Source organism: Accipiter gentilis, unplaced genomic scaffold (assembly GCF_929443795.1).
Source record: "Accipiter gentilis unplaced genomic scaffold, bAccGen1.1, whole genome shotgun sequence".
Lineage (NCBI taxonomy): Eukaryota > Metazoa > Chordata > Aves > Accipitriformes > Accipitridae > Astur > Astur gentilis.
This window is the reverse complement of record NW_026060823.1, coordinates 1,662,602-1,679,412: the sequence shown is the minus strand read 5'-3', so window position 1 is coordinate 1,679,412 and position 16,811 is coordinate 1,662,602. Positions and strand designations below refer to the sequence as shown.

Genomic DNA, 16,811 nt, shown 5'->3' with positions numbered 1-16,811 from the left:
GTAATGCTGGGGAAGCTGGTGGGGCACCTCACCCTCTGTTGCACCTGCAAGGACAAGGGGATGCGTCCTGAGGCTGCAGAAGCTCTCTATCACCTGCACACGTTTGTCCTGCAGCAGAGAAGTAAGACAAGCTGTGTCGGGCTGGATCCCCCAGGCATGGGCAGTCAGGGGCCACTCTCCTTGACGAGAGAAAGCCTTATCCAACCTGCCTGCCTGCCTGCAGTGTGAAAAGTCATTTTGCCTTGCCCCCGCTCACAATAGCCCTGGACCCTCCCTGGGTACCCGCTCCCTGGACCTTTCTGGTGCCCTTTTTCTTTGCCAGCAACTTTTCTGCCCAATGCTCTCAGACTGCACTTCCACTTCTGCACCCTCTCTCTAAGCACCCCGTTTTTGCTCCCCCCCAGGCAGGTGGCCCTGGCTGCATGGCACAGAGCAGCTGCAGCTCCAGGAGGACTGGCAAGCAATGAAGCCCTGGCAGCTTTTGAAAATCAGCCACACCCGCAAAATCTTCTTGGTAAGAAGTGCCTTTGGCTCAGTGTGAGTGAAGGGACACCCGATGCGTGGGGACGACAGGGGCTCACGCTGTTCCTGAGCAGGGGCTAGGCAAAGGCCCTCAGGGAGCTTCAGTCCCCTGCGGGACCCTGATGCCTACCGTCAGTCTCCTCCCCAGCGCAGCCTGGCTCCGTGCCCCGCTCTCACTGCACAGTCAAGATGCTCTGGGTGATGCTCTGGGTGAGGCAACAAATCTCCCCTCCTCTCCTTCATCCTGCAGATGTTCACAAAATACCTCCAGTCCTCCGACCAGGCAGACATCATCCTCATGGCTATCAAGAGCTTGAGACACCCAAGCGCCTACAGCATCAGGCTGGCTGCCCACATGGTGGATGTCCTTGTGGCGGACCGTGCCTTCCAGCCGGGGCAGGTGAATAGCCCATGGGTGGCACAGCTGATGCTCCAGCCCACTGGGGGACTGTTCCTCCCCTGGCTCTGTGCCTGGCTAGCACTGACGCCGTCTCGAGCTGGCATACCGCACTAGGAACGGAAGCAGCTCCCAGTAGGAGCTGGGGAAATGGCCGCGCTCACCATGCTGACATCCCCACTCCCACCCGTGTCTCCCCTCCAGGTGCTGAACGTCGTGTGGGCCATCTACAGAAGCCGGCCCTCCGTCAGGGCGGTGGTAGCCCGCAAAAGCCTGGACAGGGCCCTGGTGGTGCTTGTGCGCAAACACCCCAGGGAGTTGGTGGCCAGCCTGCTGCAGTGCTCCCCGACGTGCACCCGGTAAGGGGACCACCAGCCTTTGGGGGCTCCTCTCACACTAGGAGAGGGGCCCCAAGACCCTCCCGAGGGATTTCAGCCCGGCCATCCTCTGGGGTGTCCCTGCTGACAGAGCCCCGTGTCCCTGCAGTGTCGCCAGGGCCATGTGGAGGGCGATGATGTCTGACCTCCGGGCTGCGGACAAGGTGCTGAGGGAGCTGCTCAGCTTGCTGGTGAACCAGTCACTGCGCAAGACCTCCACCTGCACCAAGGACAACCCGCGCATCCTCTCCCTGGCTGTGAGTTGCTGGACGAAGCCTTGCTGACCTCCGGGGCTGATCTCAGCTGTCCGGGGCCCCTGCTCCCCTTCCCTGCCCGCCCCAAGGCTTGACCTCCCCAGGGATGAGGGGACATCTCAGCGTCCGGGTGTCTTCTGCAGGCAACCAGGGCGATAAGCGAGATCCTCCTGCAGTCTGTCTGCCTCTGGCAGGTGGAGGCAATTTTCCCCCAGCTTTTTCTGGCGCTGCTTTTCCAAGCGTCATTCACCACGGAGCTGACGCTGCAGGAAGTGCACATCTTCTGGACGGAGCACCGACAGGATCAGCTCACTCCCATCAGGTGCTCCATCCCTTTCCTCTCATCCCTGCCAACCACCCGGAGCCAAGCCAGGGTGGGAGCTAAGCATTTCTCCTTGTGCAGGTCTGCGGTGCAGTCCATGAAAGTGCTGCTCTGCAGCATGGGTTTTGAGAACCAGGTACTGGCCATCGAGGCGCAGGGTGGCTGGGACACCCTGCTCAGCTCCCAGACCCACCTCATGGGAGTGCGCATTATCGCCAGGTGAGAGCCCCTTCTCCCTGCTCCTTGGGGACAGGGTACCCCATGCCACCCCCTCCCTTGGGGCTGATGGCAGTGGGGTCCCCATTACTTGGAGAAAGTGGTACAGACTGGCGATGTCCAGGCTGGTGCAAACCCCCAAAAGATGTGCCTGCCTGGCTCAGGCCTGACAGTGCCTCCTTCCCCGTCAGGGAGATGATGAAGATGCCAAGGCGCCTGCGCTCCGCCATCTTCTGCCATCTGGTAGAGCTCCTCAGGACAGAGGACCCCACCTGGCAGATGGTCGCTATGGTCTTCTTCATTGAGGTGAGCCTGATGGCACCACTCCAAGCTCCCCCCGATGCTCGGTTCTCCCATGCCCACCACTGTGGGGAAAGCTGGGGCAGTGGGTGGGCTCTGGTTGGTACCATGGAGGAGCAGATGAGCAAGCAATGTGCTGTGGTGTGGGGCACGGGGACTCTCTGCAATCCCTGCTGCCTCTCTCTGTCTGGGCTTGGTCTTGCCCTGCGTCCTTGTCCTGAGCTGATGGTTGGAGCCAGCACCACACCTCACCAGCTCCCACTGCCTGTGTTTCAGATGCTGGACTTTACCAACATCAGTGAAGAGCTGGTCCGTGCCCTGGAAATCTTCCCCATTTATCTGCAGAGCCAGTGCCTGGGGATGCCCAGCCTGGTGCTCAGGGCCATCCTCAGGCTCACCGAGAGGCCTGACACAGTGAGTAGGGGGCAGCCGGGACAGCAGCCCAGGGTGGAACAGTGGGTAACGTGGCAGCTCAGGCTTTCCTGGGCATTGTGGGCTGTGCTGGCTGCTGCCAGCTCTCCTGCCTCCCCGGCCCTCTGCCCCATGGCTGTGCCATGCCAAGGAGAGAAGCAGCAGTGCTGACGGGAACGGGCTCCCACTGCCAGCACGTCCCAGCAGGGATGCTGGCGGCAGAGCAACCGGCCTGAGCGTGGGGTCTGCAGGGCCTGGCCGTGAGGTGTTGAGCCCCAGAGTGAAACACAGCAGCCATGGCAGGGGCTGCTGGCAGCTTGGGCAGCTTTCCAGGCAGCGCCAGTCACCCACCAGCCTATCCAGGGGGGTCTGGTGGAGAAGGGGGCAGCCGAAGGGCTGGCAAGGAGCCAGTGCTGTCTGTCCTCCCCCTCTGTGCCCTGCTCTTCCCATGGGCATGCTGGTGAGCCCTGTCTGCCGGGACCTTGCCCTCGTAACCTGCACTGCCTGCAGAGAACCCAGTGGGGAGGCCGGTGTTCGTGGAGAGGGTTTTCACCCCTGTGATCGGTGGCTCCTTTACAAAAAGGAGGTGGCATGTCTCACACAGGAAAGGAAAGCCCTTATCCTGCTGCCGTACGTTATGGACCAGCTGCTGGATGATGACAGTGATGCCAGCGCCGCGGCCCTGCCCGTGCTTGGCAACATGCTCTGGCTGCTGGAGGGGAAGAGACTCAGCCTCACTGCCCTGGCACTGGCTGGAAAGCTCCTGCTGCTTTTCAACAATGTAAGGCTGGGGGAGAGCCCCATGTCCCCCTTCCTGGGCACCTCCATTCATGCCTCCCACTGCAGCCCCTGTGCTCTGCAGGGGGATGCTTTGCCCTGCAGTCCCCAGACCCCATTGCTGCCCTTGGTGGCTCCGTGCTGTGTCACAAACCCCCCACCAAGGACTCACTCCGGCTCGGCCTCCCTGCCGCAGCGGGGGACAGTGGTGGCAGGATGGCAGCAGGCGTGCTGAGCCCCACCAATGCACACCCTGCTCTGGCAGCATCCTCCAGCCTTCTGCAGGGCCTCCCTCTCTGGCCCTCAGCCCCGGAGACCCCAGTCTCCCTGGGCAGACCATCTGCATGCCGCAGCTCGCTGCCTTTTGCAGCAGGGCTGCCTGCAGCCATTTTGGGGATGTCTGTCTCCATGTCAGCCCCTTGCTTGCCATGGGCTTGTGGCTGAGGTCCTCCTCCCCTCTTCCCCCAGGAGCTGGACACGGTGCGGGAGCTCTCCATCCATCTCTTCCAAATTGCAATGGGGCTCGTGGTGGGTGCTGAAAAGAAGAAGATGAAGAAGGTGGTGTGGGACAGCCTGCTGCCGCTGCTCTTTCACCTGCATGACCAGGACGAGAGTGTGGCCAAGGTGGGATTCCCAACCTGACTGGTCCTTTGGGGAGGGCAATGCTGACACTGCACTGTGAGGTCTAGCTTGTTGAGTCCCTAGGAACAGGCAGAGCCCCCCTCCCTGCCCACTGCTGCCTTTTTCCTCCTGCTGGCTGGTGGATGGGGAGGTGGGTCCCTTTCCCACCCGGCTCCCTCCACACAGCCCCTGGCATGGGTCCCTGCAGCCCCAGAGACTGGACTACGGCTCCGCAGCAGCCTGGGGCCACCAAAGCTGAAACGCTGAAGCCCCGACAGGCTTCCAGCCAGAGAGGGTGGCTGCCCTCCTCTTCCCCTGGGGTGCTGAACCTGCTGGCAGCATCAGTCCCCAGCTGGTGCGTCTTCCCTGCATGGGCCAGGACAGGCTCTGAGCCCCACCAGGAGGGAGGACACAGGGTCCTGTGCCCCCCATGGTGGTGGTAGCATCTGTGCTGCTCACCAGGCCTCCCAGGAAGCCCTCCGCAGCGCTGGCCAGTTCCTGAAGTGGAGGCAGCTGGTGCGACTGGCCGAGACGGCGCAGGCATGGAGGATCTGCGAGTGCTTGGTAAGCATAGCCCGAACACCCCTGGGATCTGCCCTGGGTAAGCCCTGCCCGTGCCCAGCAGAGGGGACCAAGGGCAGTGTCCCCACAGCTGCATGCACCCTCCTGGAACAGGCTCTGCTCCAGGCTGTCCTCACCTCCGGGGTCCCAAAGGGGACCCCGCCACCAGGATGGCACCCTAGCATTGCCTGGGAGCCCTCTGCTCCCTCCGAACCCCAATGCGGAGAGCGGAGAGCTGGGAATGTCCTGCTGGGGAGAAGAAGGGTGGTCCTTGGTGGAGGGATGGCCCAACGGGGGGGCCATCTCTGTGCCAACTCTGCACCCTTCTCTCCAGCTGGCCAGGAAGAGGAGCAGGGCCACGTACTACCTGTGGAAGAGCCAGACCTACCTGCGGAGCCCGCAGGAGTCCCTGCGGCTGGAGGCTGTCAGGTTCATCGGTGAGCCCCTAGCCCCAGGGTCCCTTTCTCTCCCAGGGTCCCTGTGTCCCAGTGCAGGACCTGTGGGGCACCCCTTCACTCTCTCCCACTCCTGCCTGCACAGGTAGGGCTGGCAGGAGGCTCATCCATCCCCTCCCCGATGCTGCACCCTGGGGTCAGCCCTCCCCAGGGAACTGTGTGGCCAGACAGGCTGGCTGGTGGGTCCCTGATGGCCAGTGGGTCCCTGGCATGCTGTGTCCCCCCAGGACTCCTTGGACGGGATGTGGATGAGCACAAGAACGAGCACAAGTACATCAGAGAGAGTGAGTGAAGGCAGCGGGGAGGAGGAAGGACCTTGGCATGGAGCTCCCCCCCTAGCCTGGGCAAGGGGGGCTCTGCTCCCAGCACATCTGTGGGAAGAGGGGTGTTTCGGGAGGGGCATATTCCTAACCAGCAGCTTCCAGCTGAGCCATCTGCCCCCTGGTTCCCTCCTGGCCCTGGGAATCGTGAGGTGCAATGTGCCCTGCCTGGAAGGGATATGGGGCTGTCACCTCACCTCTGCTGCTTTGTCCCCACAGTCCTTCAAGGCCCAAGCAAAGACACCAGCCCCTTGGTCTCCTCCCTGGCAACTCAGACTCATCCTGGGACGAGGAAGGCTGAAGTCGAGGTTTAACCTACCACGGCTGAGTTTACAGATGACGAGGGCACGGATGAGGTCACACTCAGTCCCCAGCGAGGACTCTGCTCAGGCAGAGACAACGCTGGAGCCCCAGCCCTAGGATGCTCTGCAGGCTGGGGTATCTCCTCTTCCTGAGGTCTAACAGGAAAGGAGACACCTCAGCTGGAGGAGGACGCGGCAGCCTCCGGAGAGTGGCAGGACAGCCACTCTTTCCAGTGGTCTAGGACAACGCCTGTCCACGCGCTTCATCTTTGCCACAAAGCACCAGCTGCTCTGCTGGGCTATTGAAACAGAGGGAAGGAGAAGGCCACGCCAAAGCTGAAGCCAAAGTTGAAACTGAAGCCTTCCCTCCCCTCTGCGGGGCCACGCCGGGGCGAATCCCTTTTTCTGCCTCCCACCGTCCAAGGATCCTGTGCTGCTTTGGGCTGACGTGGCCGAGCTCGGGAGCTACAAAGCCACCAATGCTCTGACTCCAGCAGCATCCTCCCCTCCACGTCCCCAGCAGGAAGGGCAGCTCTGCCTCCTGCCCGCACCGCAAGCTGCGCAGCCACTCCTGCCTGGGGATGTCAGAAGTCACAAGAGCCAGCAGGCCCGGGGGAGTTGTGGTAGCAGAGGGCCCTGCTTGCCACAGCACTTTGCCATCTCCTTCTCCAGGTTCGGGCACCAGGATGTCATCACGGGGCTGGACAGCCTGAGCCGGGAGTGCTGTGTGACGGCAGGGGGCCGGGACGGTACCGTGCGGCTCTGGAAGATCCCGGAGGAGTCGCAGCTTGTGTTTTACGGGCACCAGTAGGTCTGGGGCGGGAGAGGGGGCTGCAGGCAGGGGGGTCAGGCTGGGGCAGCGGTGTGCAGGTGCCAAGCATCACTAGGAGCCTGCCGGCACTGTGGGGATGCTGATGCCCCGGTGAGCCCTTGTGTCCTAAATAGGATCCCAAAGCATGCTCATAACTGATGGCAGTTGCCCCTTCTCTTCACAGGGGCTCCATCGATTGTATCCAGCTCACCAGTGAGGAGCACATGGTGTCAGGCGCCGATGACGGGTGAGCACAGGGCCGGGGTGGTGCCTGGGGTGCGCAGGCAGTGCCCCCCTCGGTCCCCTCGCCCCTTCCCTCCCTGGCAGGTCCCTAGCCCTGTGGGGGCTAACGAAAAAGAAGCCGCTGGCACTGGCCCGGCAGGCACATGGCATGCAGGATGCCCAGGGCCTGCAGCAGCCATACTGGATCTCAGCAGTGGCCGCCCTGCGCAACAGGGACCTCCTGGCTACAGGTGTGTGGCAGCTGCTTTGGAGTGGGGGTGTGGAGAGGGGGGCGTCCTGCTCCCTTACCTGGGTGGGAGTGCATGGCAGTCTTCTCTCTCTGCCCCAGGCTCCCACAGCGCCAGCGTGAAGCTCTGGAAGTGCGGTGAGGGATTTCGGAAGCTGGAGCCCCTCTGGGACATCCCGTTGGTATGGATGGGGAGGTGGGGGATTGGAGCTGGGCTTGGGGCATCTCTGGGCGGGGGCTCCCCTCCCTGGGCGGCAGGAGGAGGCTGCCAGAGCCCCTCACCCTGCCCTGTCCCCTCCAGGTGGGTTTTGTTAACAGCCTCAAGTTCTCTGCAGCCGGTGACTTCCTGGTGGCTGGCCTTGGACAGCAGCACCGGTACTGTCCCCCCTCCCTGGTGCTGCCCAGGGGCACAGCCCCCCCCTGCTCCTCCAAGGGCTTGGCGGAGGGTAGCCCCCATCTCTCTCATCTGCAGGCTTGGCTCGTGGTGGAGAGTCAAAGAGGCCAAGAACAGCATCTGCATCGTCCCTCTGAAGCAGAGGGCTGCAGCCCCCAGTCCCGAAGCCCCTGACAGCCCTGAAGCCCCCGACAGCTCCTAGCCCCTGGCCCCAGAGGCGCTGGAGCCAGGTCACCAAACCCCTGTCCCTGGAGCTGCGCCCCGAGTCCTTTGTGCAACCATCTTCCTGGAGCCGGCAGGACGTGAGCAGGGGGTGTCTCATGGCCCCCTGATCCTGCTGGCCCCCCTATCATGATGTGGCTCTGCCCTCTGCGAGGGTCTGCCCCTTTCCCTCAGGTTCAGCCTGACCAGAGCTCTGGAAGAGTCTTATTTAAAAAAAAAAAAACAAACCAAACCCACTTTATTTACATAAATTACAAAATAAAATAATCACACTTTTGCTCACACTAAGAATCTACTCTTAAAAACGCGGTTGGGCTCAGCACAGCAAGGAGCCACAGCAAGGTCGTTGCTAGCAGAGCCTTGTGCTCTTAACACAGCGTTCCATTTTTATAGCTCTCATTTTTATAGCTTAAACCATGATAGAGACAGAGTCACAGCAGCACAGAATGGATGCTGAAAGAGACCTCTAGAGATCATCCAGCCCACCTCGGCTGCTCGAGCAGGGCCAGCTGCAGCAGGCTGTGAGTCTGCTTCTCGAAGGTTCTATTGGCTGCGTTGCTCCCAGGTTGTGGAGCTCGCATGGGAAATGGGCAATGAAGAGGGATGAAGTTTTCAGGCACTTTCTGGCCGGTGCAGTGATTTATTTATTTTTTTCCTTCTGATTTTTTCTCCCTCCTTCCTGGTCTTGCAGCTGCCCAAGGTGCAGCCAGACAAGTGGAGGAGGGTCCCTGCCTGGCCTGCAGCTCCCTCCCTCGCCATTCTTAGGGTGATTTGGCATTATTTTGCTGTGTCAGTGAGGCAAAGCTGGGCTCTTGGGGGCTGAGGTCAGTGGGACCCGAGGAAGGCCGTGATGGTCTTGAGGCTTTGAAGGGCTGTGCACCGAGCCCTGTCCCCGCTGGAGGGGACGCTGGTGGTGTTCAAGACGAAGGCCTTGCAGCCCTTGTTGTCGTGTGTGCCCGTGTCCCCCCCGGCCCCCAAGGTCTGTCGTTGTCGCAGGGGTTCTGTGCTGCTTTCTGCGTGGGGCCGTGTCCGTGAGTCCTGCAGGGACCTGTCTGTCCTGGCTTCCCCACCAAAGGGCTGCTTCCCCTGGGGAAGGGGACAGGGGAGTTGTTCCCGTTCCCGTCCCCCCCCACCATCGCCTGCCCAGCTGGTGGAGACTGGGCCCTGGGGGTGGCTGGGTTCCCCTCGTGGCTTGCTGGCTCGGATTTGGGGCTCAGTGGGGCTTTTGCACCTCTTGGGGGCTGTTTCTTGGTGCCCCCTGTGCTCCCTCCCCCTCCCACATAGGCACCGAGCGGTTCTGGAGAAACAGCTTTTAATTGAAAAGCCAAGAGAAAAGGTCCCATCCAAGCTGGTCTAACCCCTCCCTAGGCACCCCCGCCCACCCCCCCCTGCCATATACCCCACCCCTCCTCTCCCACCCCCTCCACTCCCCCCATCTCCATCCCTCTCACCCCTGTCTAATCCCCACCCCCCCACACACACCCTCACGTTGGCTGCCAGAGCCCTGCGCTTGCTGGGTGCCATTGGCAAGGAGCTCTGCGCCTGCCTCTTCCTCCGCTTGCCGGCCGTGGCAGGTGGGGACGGTGGCAGGTCCATCCCCGCATCCTGCCACGGCTCCTGGGGCTGCATCCCGCCGCCGTTGACTATTTTGAGGCTCAGCATGGCGTCGCTGAGCTCGGGGATGCAGTAGTCGGGGGTGAGCATCTCCTCAGGCAGCGAGAGCGAGCTGAAGTCGCGGTCGGGGGTGTCTGCGCCGGTGCCACCAGTGTCCTCGGGCACGGAGCTCCTGCTGGGAGCATCCTGGCTGACCCCCACTCCATCCAGGGAGCAACCAAAGAGCCTTAGGGCCTCTTCCAGGACCATCTCCTTGGACACTGCAAGGTCGCCTGCAGTGTCCCCAAGGGCTTCGTTGTTGGTGGCAGCCCAGGGGCTGGTGTGGACATCGCCGCCCGGGGCTGCCCCCACAGGGGTGGCCGTGCTGGCGATGTTGATCTGTGCCAGCTGCCCCTCGCTGTGCTGGTAGCCAGGGATGGACACTGGCAGCTCCAGAGGGTCTGGGGTCACAACACTCCTCTGATTTTTGTAGTGTGTGAGGTATCATGGTTGGCCCTGGGGGGCCCCGCAGCCCCCGGGACCCCACAGGGGCAGCACCCGGCAGAGAAGCGGTGCCTTGGCCGAGCGTGGCGCTGGCCGGTGGAGGCAGGTCGGTGGTTGTCCACTGGATGCAGAAGACCCGGGGGTCGAAGAGGCAGCCACATGGAGCCCTCTGCAGACCTGTGTGGGTGAGGGGGAGCCGTGCTGGGCCGGGGGGACTCTCTGGGGGCACCCGCCAAGCCGGCCCCGATGGCCGACATCCCCCAGCTCTGGGCCAGGGGCGTGGGGAGCTTGTGGCCGGGGCGATCCCCACAGGGTGAGCTGCTGTGCTGGTGGGACGGGGTTGCAAATCGGGGAGGAGACTCGCATCTAGGAGGTGAAAGGGGAGAGGTGGCCCCAAATATTTGGGGAATTCTCTGCAGATGGGCTTTACTGGGCACGCGCCGCCCGGGCGAGGGCAAGGATGCTCACCGGGACTTGCTGAACCCCCATGCGAAAAGTGCCGGGGGAATGGGTGTGATGGGGATGGCGAAGGTGCCAGAGCAGACTGGGGTGCCATACCTGCTGGTGGTGCCTGGGGGGCCCGGGGGGCCCGGGCTGCAGGGAAGGGCTGCTCCCGCGTGGGCAGGCGGCACGGGTTGGCTGAGCCTAAGAGAATGAGACAGGAGCGATGGCCGGCGGTCACCTCTGCTCTTGCTCCCCAAGAGCATCGCTGGGCTGCAGGGGTTGGGGTCGGTCCCTACCTCAAGGGTAGAAAGTTTTGGGGAGCACGAATGGCTGGAAAAGCTGGGGCGCCGGGGGGCCCCAGGGCCCAGGCAGTGGGAGCTGCGTTGGTGGCCGCGCCATGGTCCCTTCTGGCTGTTGGCTGCCAAGGACTCTTTGGCGTCTCCCCGGAAGGAATGTGGGGGCTCCCTGTGTTCCGCCCCACCCCAAGAGCCTCCCCAGCTCCTCCTGGGGAGGGAAAGGGTTAAGGGAGGCTGGGGTGGCCCCGGGGCCTACAGGCGGCTCTCGGGGTCTGCGGGTCCAAATGCTCTTGGCTTTCAACAGTATTTTTCCGGTGGGGGAAGAACAACAAGTTGATTCAGCTGAGCCAAGCGGGGACCAAGCTGCAGCCGCAGCCTCCTTGCGCCAGATGGCAAATGCGTTTGTGACGGTTGCCCACGCTTCTGTTCGCTGCGTTGACCGGAGCGAGGCAGAAATAGGAAAAAGGACCTCGAGGGCACGAAGGAAGGTCACGCGGTGTCGCTCGGTGGCATGCTTTCCCCCAGCCCTCGCTCCAGTAGTGCTGTCAGGTCTTTCAGTCTCCTGCTGGGAAAAGCAGCAGCTCTGGATCCCCCTGGGAGGGGGTGGCCCTTTCCCTGGGTGCGTGACACCCCGGAGGAGACGGTACCCGCCGCCCCGTGCTCCCAGAAAAGGACTGGATTCTGCCCAACATCCGGTGTCGGGGCGCTGGGGCTGTTTGCGCTCTACGGGATCCCAGGGATGGGGTTAGTACATCCCCTCCTCGTGCTTGGAGGATTCGGCGCTAGCAAGGACACCCCAAGGGTACCAAGGACACAGGCCTCTCGCTCCCGCTGTGTGAACAGTGTGTGGCCTGGGGGAGTCAGGACAACTGCCGTGAACCGGAGGCCAAAGATCTCTCCTGGCCTGTATCCTGGTAATCAAAGAGATTGCGCTCTGTTCGTGAGGCACCTCTGGCTGCAAGATTGTGCAAGGCCATGTGCTGCGTAACTTGTGGCAGGGACCGATGCTGGGGGCGTGAAGGCAAGCGCGCTTCTAAAAGCGTAAAACTCCGTTTCATTTCAGAGCGCAGCTGAGCCCCCCTGCTCCTCAAGACTCTGCCATCTGCACCGCTGTGGCTGGGACTGGGCAGTGCTGCACATCCCAAAGGCCACCAAGTCACACCCGTGTCCCTGCTGCTTTGCCGGGAGCTTCTGCGATGTGAGCGATGTTCTGGGGGGTGATCTCTTGGACTGCAGCTACTCCGTCCCTGACCGGCCGCTGGCCAGGAGGGTTGTGTCCCAGGTGGAATTCCACCTCTCTGACGAGAACCTGGCCAAGGATGCTTTCCTCCTAAAACATGTCCAGAAGAACAAGATGGGCTTCGTCAGCATCAGACCACTGCTGTTCTTCAAGAAGGTAGGCAGCGCGTTGCGTTGGCCAGCCGGGGTGGGAAGTAGGGGTAGGAATGCCTACTTTCTAAAACTCCAAAATGAGTCTTAGAGAGTTTCTTCGACCGGCTTTTCGGTATCATGGGTCCCCGTCCCCGAGTCCCTGCTGAGCGTCCCCCCCAGCAGACTGCTGCTGGCCTGAGAGCTGCTGCCCCTGGAGCAGGACGTGCTGCACAAGGACCCCTCGGCCCCCTCCTGGCCCGGCAGCAACTTCAAGCCCAGCAATTTCAGCAATGCCTTCACTGGATTGCTCCTTGCCAGCAAAGTCTTCCCTCCGCTCGGGACAGGCTTGGGCACAGGCAGCTGCTACGGCCTCTGCCCCAGCACTGAGAGCACTCGTGGCTGCGGCTGGGGGAGTGGGGTGGGTGCCTGGGCACCCTGGCCCAGCAGCCCCTCGCCAGATGCCAAACCTCTTGCCGGCAGTCCTCCGGCAGCGGCGTGGGTGCCTGAGCCCCTCGGCCTGCGGGATGCGGTGCTTTGCCTGCCCCACTGTTGTCCCAAAAGTGGGGTCGTTTACCCGGGGTGCAAAATGCCAATATAAACACAGCAGAGCAGAGGTATTTTATTCCAGTTCATGTTTACGCAAAGATGGGGGCTAGGTGGTAATCCGCAACACTAGCACCCCTCATGCCTAAAGGGGCAAGCAATTTATACAGTTCAGTTATACATATTCGATTTCCAAAGTTCTTCCCAAAACTATTGCCGGGAGTAGCTTATCTCGCACAGTTTCTATTGGGCTACAGTTTCCCTGCTTGGAATTAAAGGTCCAGTGTTCTTTTCTTCTACAGCACATGCTCAAGGAGAGTGGGGGGGTAAGTCTTTTTGGTGTGGAATTGAGTTGGTGGTCATGATCTCCCCCTGCCACCTTTCTTCACCTTTCCTCCAGTATTCAAAGATGCTTCTGACTTCATGCCTATTAGCAATTATTCAACTTTTTGGCGCCTCCTGGAGTAGGATGTTCCCTTCTTCTCAGTTTTTTAGTTCTTCTTCAGGGGCACAGTTGTTAGCAAGGCATGCGTTGATCATACAAAGGGGATCTTGTTTCACAAGAGCTTTGTGGCCTTTTTCGTGTGGCTTAAGTACATCATTTCTTAAGTACATCATTTCCCCCTGTGGTGGGTTGACCCTGGCTGGATGCCAGGTGCCCACCAAAGCCGTTCTATCACTCCCCCTCCTCAGCTGGACAGGGGAGAGAAAATATAACAAAGAGCTTGTGGGTCGAGATAAGGACAGGAGAGATCACTCACCAATTATCGTCACAGGCAAAAGAGACTCCGCTTGGGGAAAATTAACTCAATTTATTACAAATCAACCAGAGCAGGGTAATGAGAAATACAACCAAATCTCAGAGCACCTTCCCTCCACCCCTCCCTTCTTCCCAGGCACAACTTCACTCCCGGATTCCCTACCAACCCCCCCCCAGTGGCACAGGGAGACGGTGAATGGGGTTTACGGTCAGTTCATCACACATTATTGTGATACTTGCCAAACCAACCAAGAAAGGTAAAACTGGAGCGCAGGGAGCAAATGCTTTTCTTTCACCTTAGGCCAACTGCTCGGACGCTCTCTATGCTGCCCTGCTGCAGAGGGCATCCCTCTCGTACCAGTAAGAGACATAAGAGTGAATTAAAGCCAGAACTCCAAACCAGACCAAAAACCCAGTCGTGATCAAGAAGAAAGTGGAGAATGCATCAAATATAACAGAAAATTATTTTGGACATTCCCAGTTTACATTTGGAAAAAAGAGAAGGAAAACAAAGAGGAGGAATTAGCTATTAAAAGAAGAGCACTGAATGATAAAGCAGTAGCAGTCCCTCTACCACTACAAACCCACACCCCCACACGCACGTACGCACACAGACTGTACACCACCAAACTCCCCTTGACTGTGACGTTCCCCTCAGCTTGCTGGTCTAGAGATACTGAATGCCTGAAGCACACCAAGGATAACTGAAAACATCTGCATGGCTTTAATGGGAATCCTCCAACTGAAACAAAGCGTTTTCTCCCTCTGTCTGCGTTGGCACATCCCCGAGTCACGCTCTCACTCCTCTCCTTCAAAGTCAAGATTCCTAAACGGGAAAAGCGGGAGTGGGGAAAGGCGAAGGGAAGAGAAAAAGAGGGAGAGCATCATCAGTGGAAGACCTGCCAGCTGCTGCTGATTCAGCCCTGTTCGGGGGACCACCCCAGCAGAGAGGAGCTGGTTTGCATGCCAAGGTCCTCCCTGCCTGTTCCCAGGGACAGGCCATTTGCTCAGCCTTGCCGGCCAAAGCGTGGGAAAAGTGTAGGCGTGCGCCGTCGCTTGCAGAGGAGCACGGTCACGTTCACGTGCAATCCTTTACCTTTTTCCTCCCTGGATTCAAAGGGTTTCTGTCTTCAAAGTGAGAGCCTTCCATACGGTCATTTGTGACATTTCATCCAGGATAACAATCTCAGAAGGATCAGTCCTGCAATAAATATTTTACATAGCAATCCGTGATTATGGGAACTGATGCCACCAAGGGCATTAGCATCAGCAAGAGGAACAGCGGAGCCCTGAGAATCAAAGCTCCGCATAAGCGTGGGAGGTTTTGCTGGATGAGGAGTTTTGGGAGGCAAGCCGGGGAGCTGCAGAGCAACAGCTCTGTGCAAAGGCTCTTGCTGGGGCTTAGCCCCGGTCCGGGTTCCTAAGCCACTGCTGGTACAGATCACGCCTGCAACTCCTCATGTGTTAAGTATGAGGATCTCCAGCTACCGTAAAAGCACTGATGAGGCAAGGTTTGGGGGTGAAACGCGAGTGCTGCAGCCACTCTGCTTGGGGTCAGAGCCCTGCAATTGCCTCCTGCAGCCCTGCCCCCGAATTTGATTTTCCCACCAAGCTGCCTGCTGGTTTCTGTGGGATGCCCCACAAAGAGGCAAGTGGAGAAAACTCTGCCAAACACCTTCAAGCTAATCTTGCCGGGGTTCCTGGCGCTTGGTGGGGCTTTACCTGTCACTGCTTTGTTTTGGGATATCCATGTCACTGGTCTTCCCCACGTTCAGCTGAACTGAACTTGCAGCAGCAGCAGCTTCCATCACGCTCCTGGACTCCTGATGTAAATAAGGGACAAATCACGTTCTCTGTCTTTGATCAAAGTGGAGATAAGCTGAATGCCCAGCACAAACTTAGCAGTCTGCCCTCCCCTTCTGCCCCTTGGCAGCTATAGGTATTAGTGCAGCAGGGGAGAAACCGTTCACTCCAAAGATTTCGGGGCAGGGGGATTGTGTGTTCAAAACACGATTATGAGCAAGTCTTGCCAGCAGCAGCAGCAGCAGCATCTAATAATAATCATCATAATGATAATGACCTTTGTGAAAAACGACTCGTTTTAAAAATTACACCTGTATTCAAGCGCTCAGCTCACTGCTACTTGAGGAAACAAAGGTTACAAAAGTTACAGGCTATTGGGATCTATTTCGATTGAGTGCTGATCTTCCCCCAACGTTTCCAGACAAGCTGTAAGAGAAACAGGCAATCTCACAGACACACGGAGATGTCCAGCCCCGAGGACACAGCAAGCCTTACCTCGTCTTCTTCTCCGGCTTCATTTCTGGCATCGTCCAACTTCTTCTTCCTTTCTGGCATAAGGTCATCCAGAGACCTGAGCTCTCGCTTTGAGAAGCAGAAATCCATCGCTTTCCGGACAAATACGAGAGCCAAAACCTTCACGAATAAGAGGGAAGATGCCGTGAGCTCAGAGACGATGCCACCTCTCACTCCAACGCTGCAAACACCCCGCTGCCGAGCGGTGGCAGCTCTTACCATCATGGGAAAGATGATGGCGGCACGGGACACCTTGATGGTCCAGAGCAGGACGAGGCAGGTCAGCTGGATCGCCGTGAAGAAATGCACCTTTCGCAAGGGCACGTGCCTCAGGTAGATGAAATCCGGCTGGTGTTTCGCCGGCATCCAAAACAGCTTCAAGCGATCAAAGAACTGCGAAATAAAAGGGAAAGGTTGCCACCTTGGGACTGCGGCAAGTTGCTGGCCCTCTCGAGACGTGGAGGCACTTTGCAGCATCTCGCTTGCCGTCAGAAATCCTGGATCCCACCGCGTTCCTCCTGGGAGCAGCACCCATTTTCCCTTCGCTCCATCTAGCAACCGGCTTGCCCCTGAGAGCTGCCCACCAAACGGCAACTATTCCAATGCCATTCCATTATTAGCATTTCTCGGCCCACTGAATCCCCCCGCGAGGATTTCCACCAGTGGTAGAAACTGCCTTCCCTTTGCACCAAATTCCCCCGCTTTCACGTAACCAAACACTGACCTGCCCTAAACCCTGCAACAGAGAGCGCTGAACTTGCCTGGTCCTCCCAGCCCTATCTACCTCCTGTGCCTCCACCAATCTTTTTCTTACACAAAAGAGTTTCATTGCTTGCTCTGCGAGAAGTTTTTCCCATGCCACTGCTTTTTTCCCTGCTGCTACGGAGACAAAATACCAGGGAGCCGACATGCTGCACGCTGTAAAAGAGTCCGTACCTGAATTCCTCTGAGCGACGACACACCAATGTGGAGAAAGACGCCATAAAGCACAGGCATTGGTATAAACTGGGGGGGGAAAGAAAAAAAAAAAGAAAGAATGCAATCGTTTCTTTTTCTGTATTGCATTTTCAGTATTACCACCCTCTTCCACAGGCACTGCCTAAAATTGCTTGAAGCTTTTTCCATTCAGGCTTAGAGATGGGTCAGATTTTAACCATTTTTTTGCCATTTTGTGCGCACGAGTGAGCTAAGGCTCTGCTTTAGGCTGAACTTGGGAGTTACCTCTCCTCAGAATAATCCTATTTTCCAGAAAG

The 16,811-nt window shown here is 59.2% G+C and overlaps 1 protein-coding gene and 1 long non-coding RNA gene across 4 annotated transcripts in view; both read right to left on the bottom strand.

The window, feature by feature from the left end:
* The window catches only part of LOC126036755 (electroneutral sodium bicarbonate exchanger 1-like), a 168,910-nt gene extending 153,281 nt beyond the window's left edge, over positions 1 to 15,629 (bottom strand). The window contains exons 1-4 of one of the 3 annotated variants that reach the window (XR_007505303.1): positions 15,541 to 15,629; positions 14,965 to 15,065; positions 14,339 to 14,443; positions 13,777 to 14,068 (exon numbers count right to left, since the gene is read on the bottom strand). Coding sequence is in view for 2 of the 3 variants with exons in the window: in XM_049796803.1 (XP_049652760.1) it covers positions 14,356 to 14,443; positions 14,965 to 15,065; positions 15,541 to 15,600 (249 nt within the window). In the remaining variant the exon portion in view is untranslated. Of the gene's footprint in view, positions 1 to 13,776; positions 14,069 to 14,229; positions 14,444 to 14,964; positions 15,066 to 15,540 lie in introns of those variants that run through there. The other 2 variants (XM_049796803.1, XM_049796802.1) reach the window with 2 other exon arrangements.
* Positions 15,628 to 16,520, bottom strand: LOC126036756 (uncharacterized). Its single transcript, XR_007505304.1, has 3 exons — positions 16,495 to 16,520; positions 15,778 to 15,951; positions 15,628 to 15,678 (listed from the first exon to the last, which is right to left on the bottom strand). It is a non-coding gene; the product is annotated as an uncharacterized LOC126036756 (long non-coding RNA).
* Positions 16,521 to 16,811: the final 291 nt, after the last annotated feature.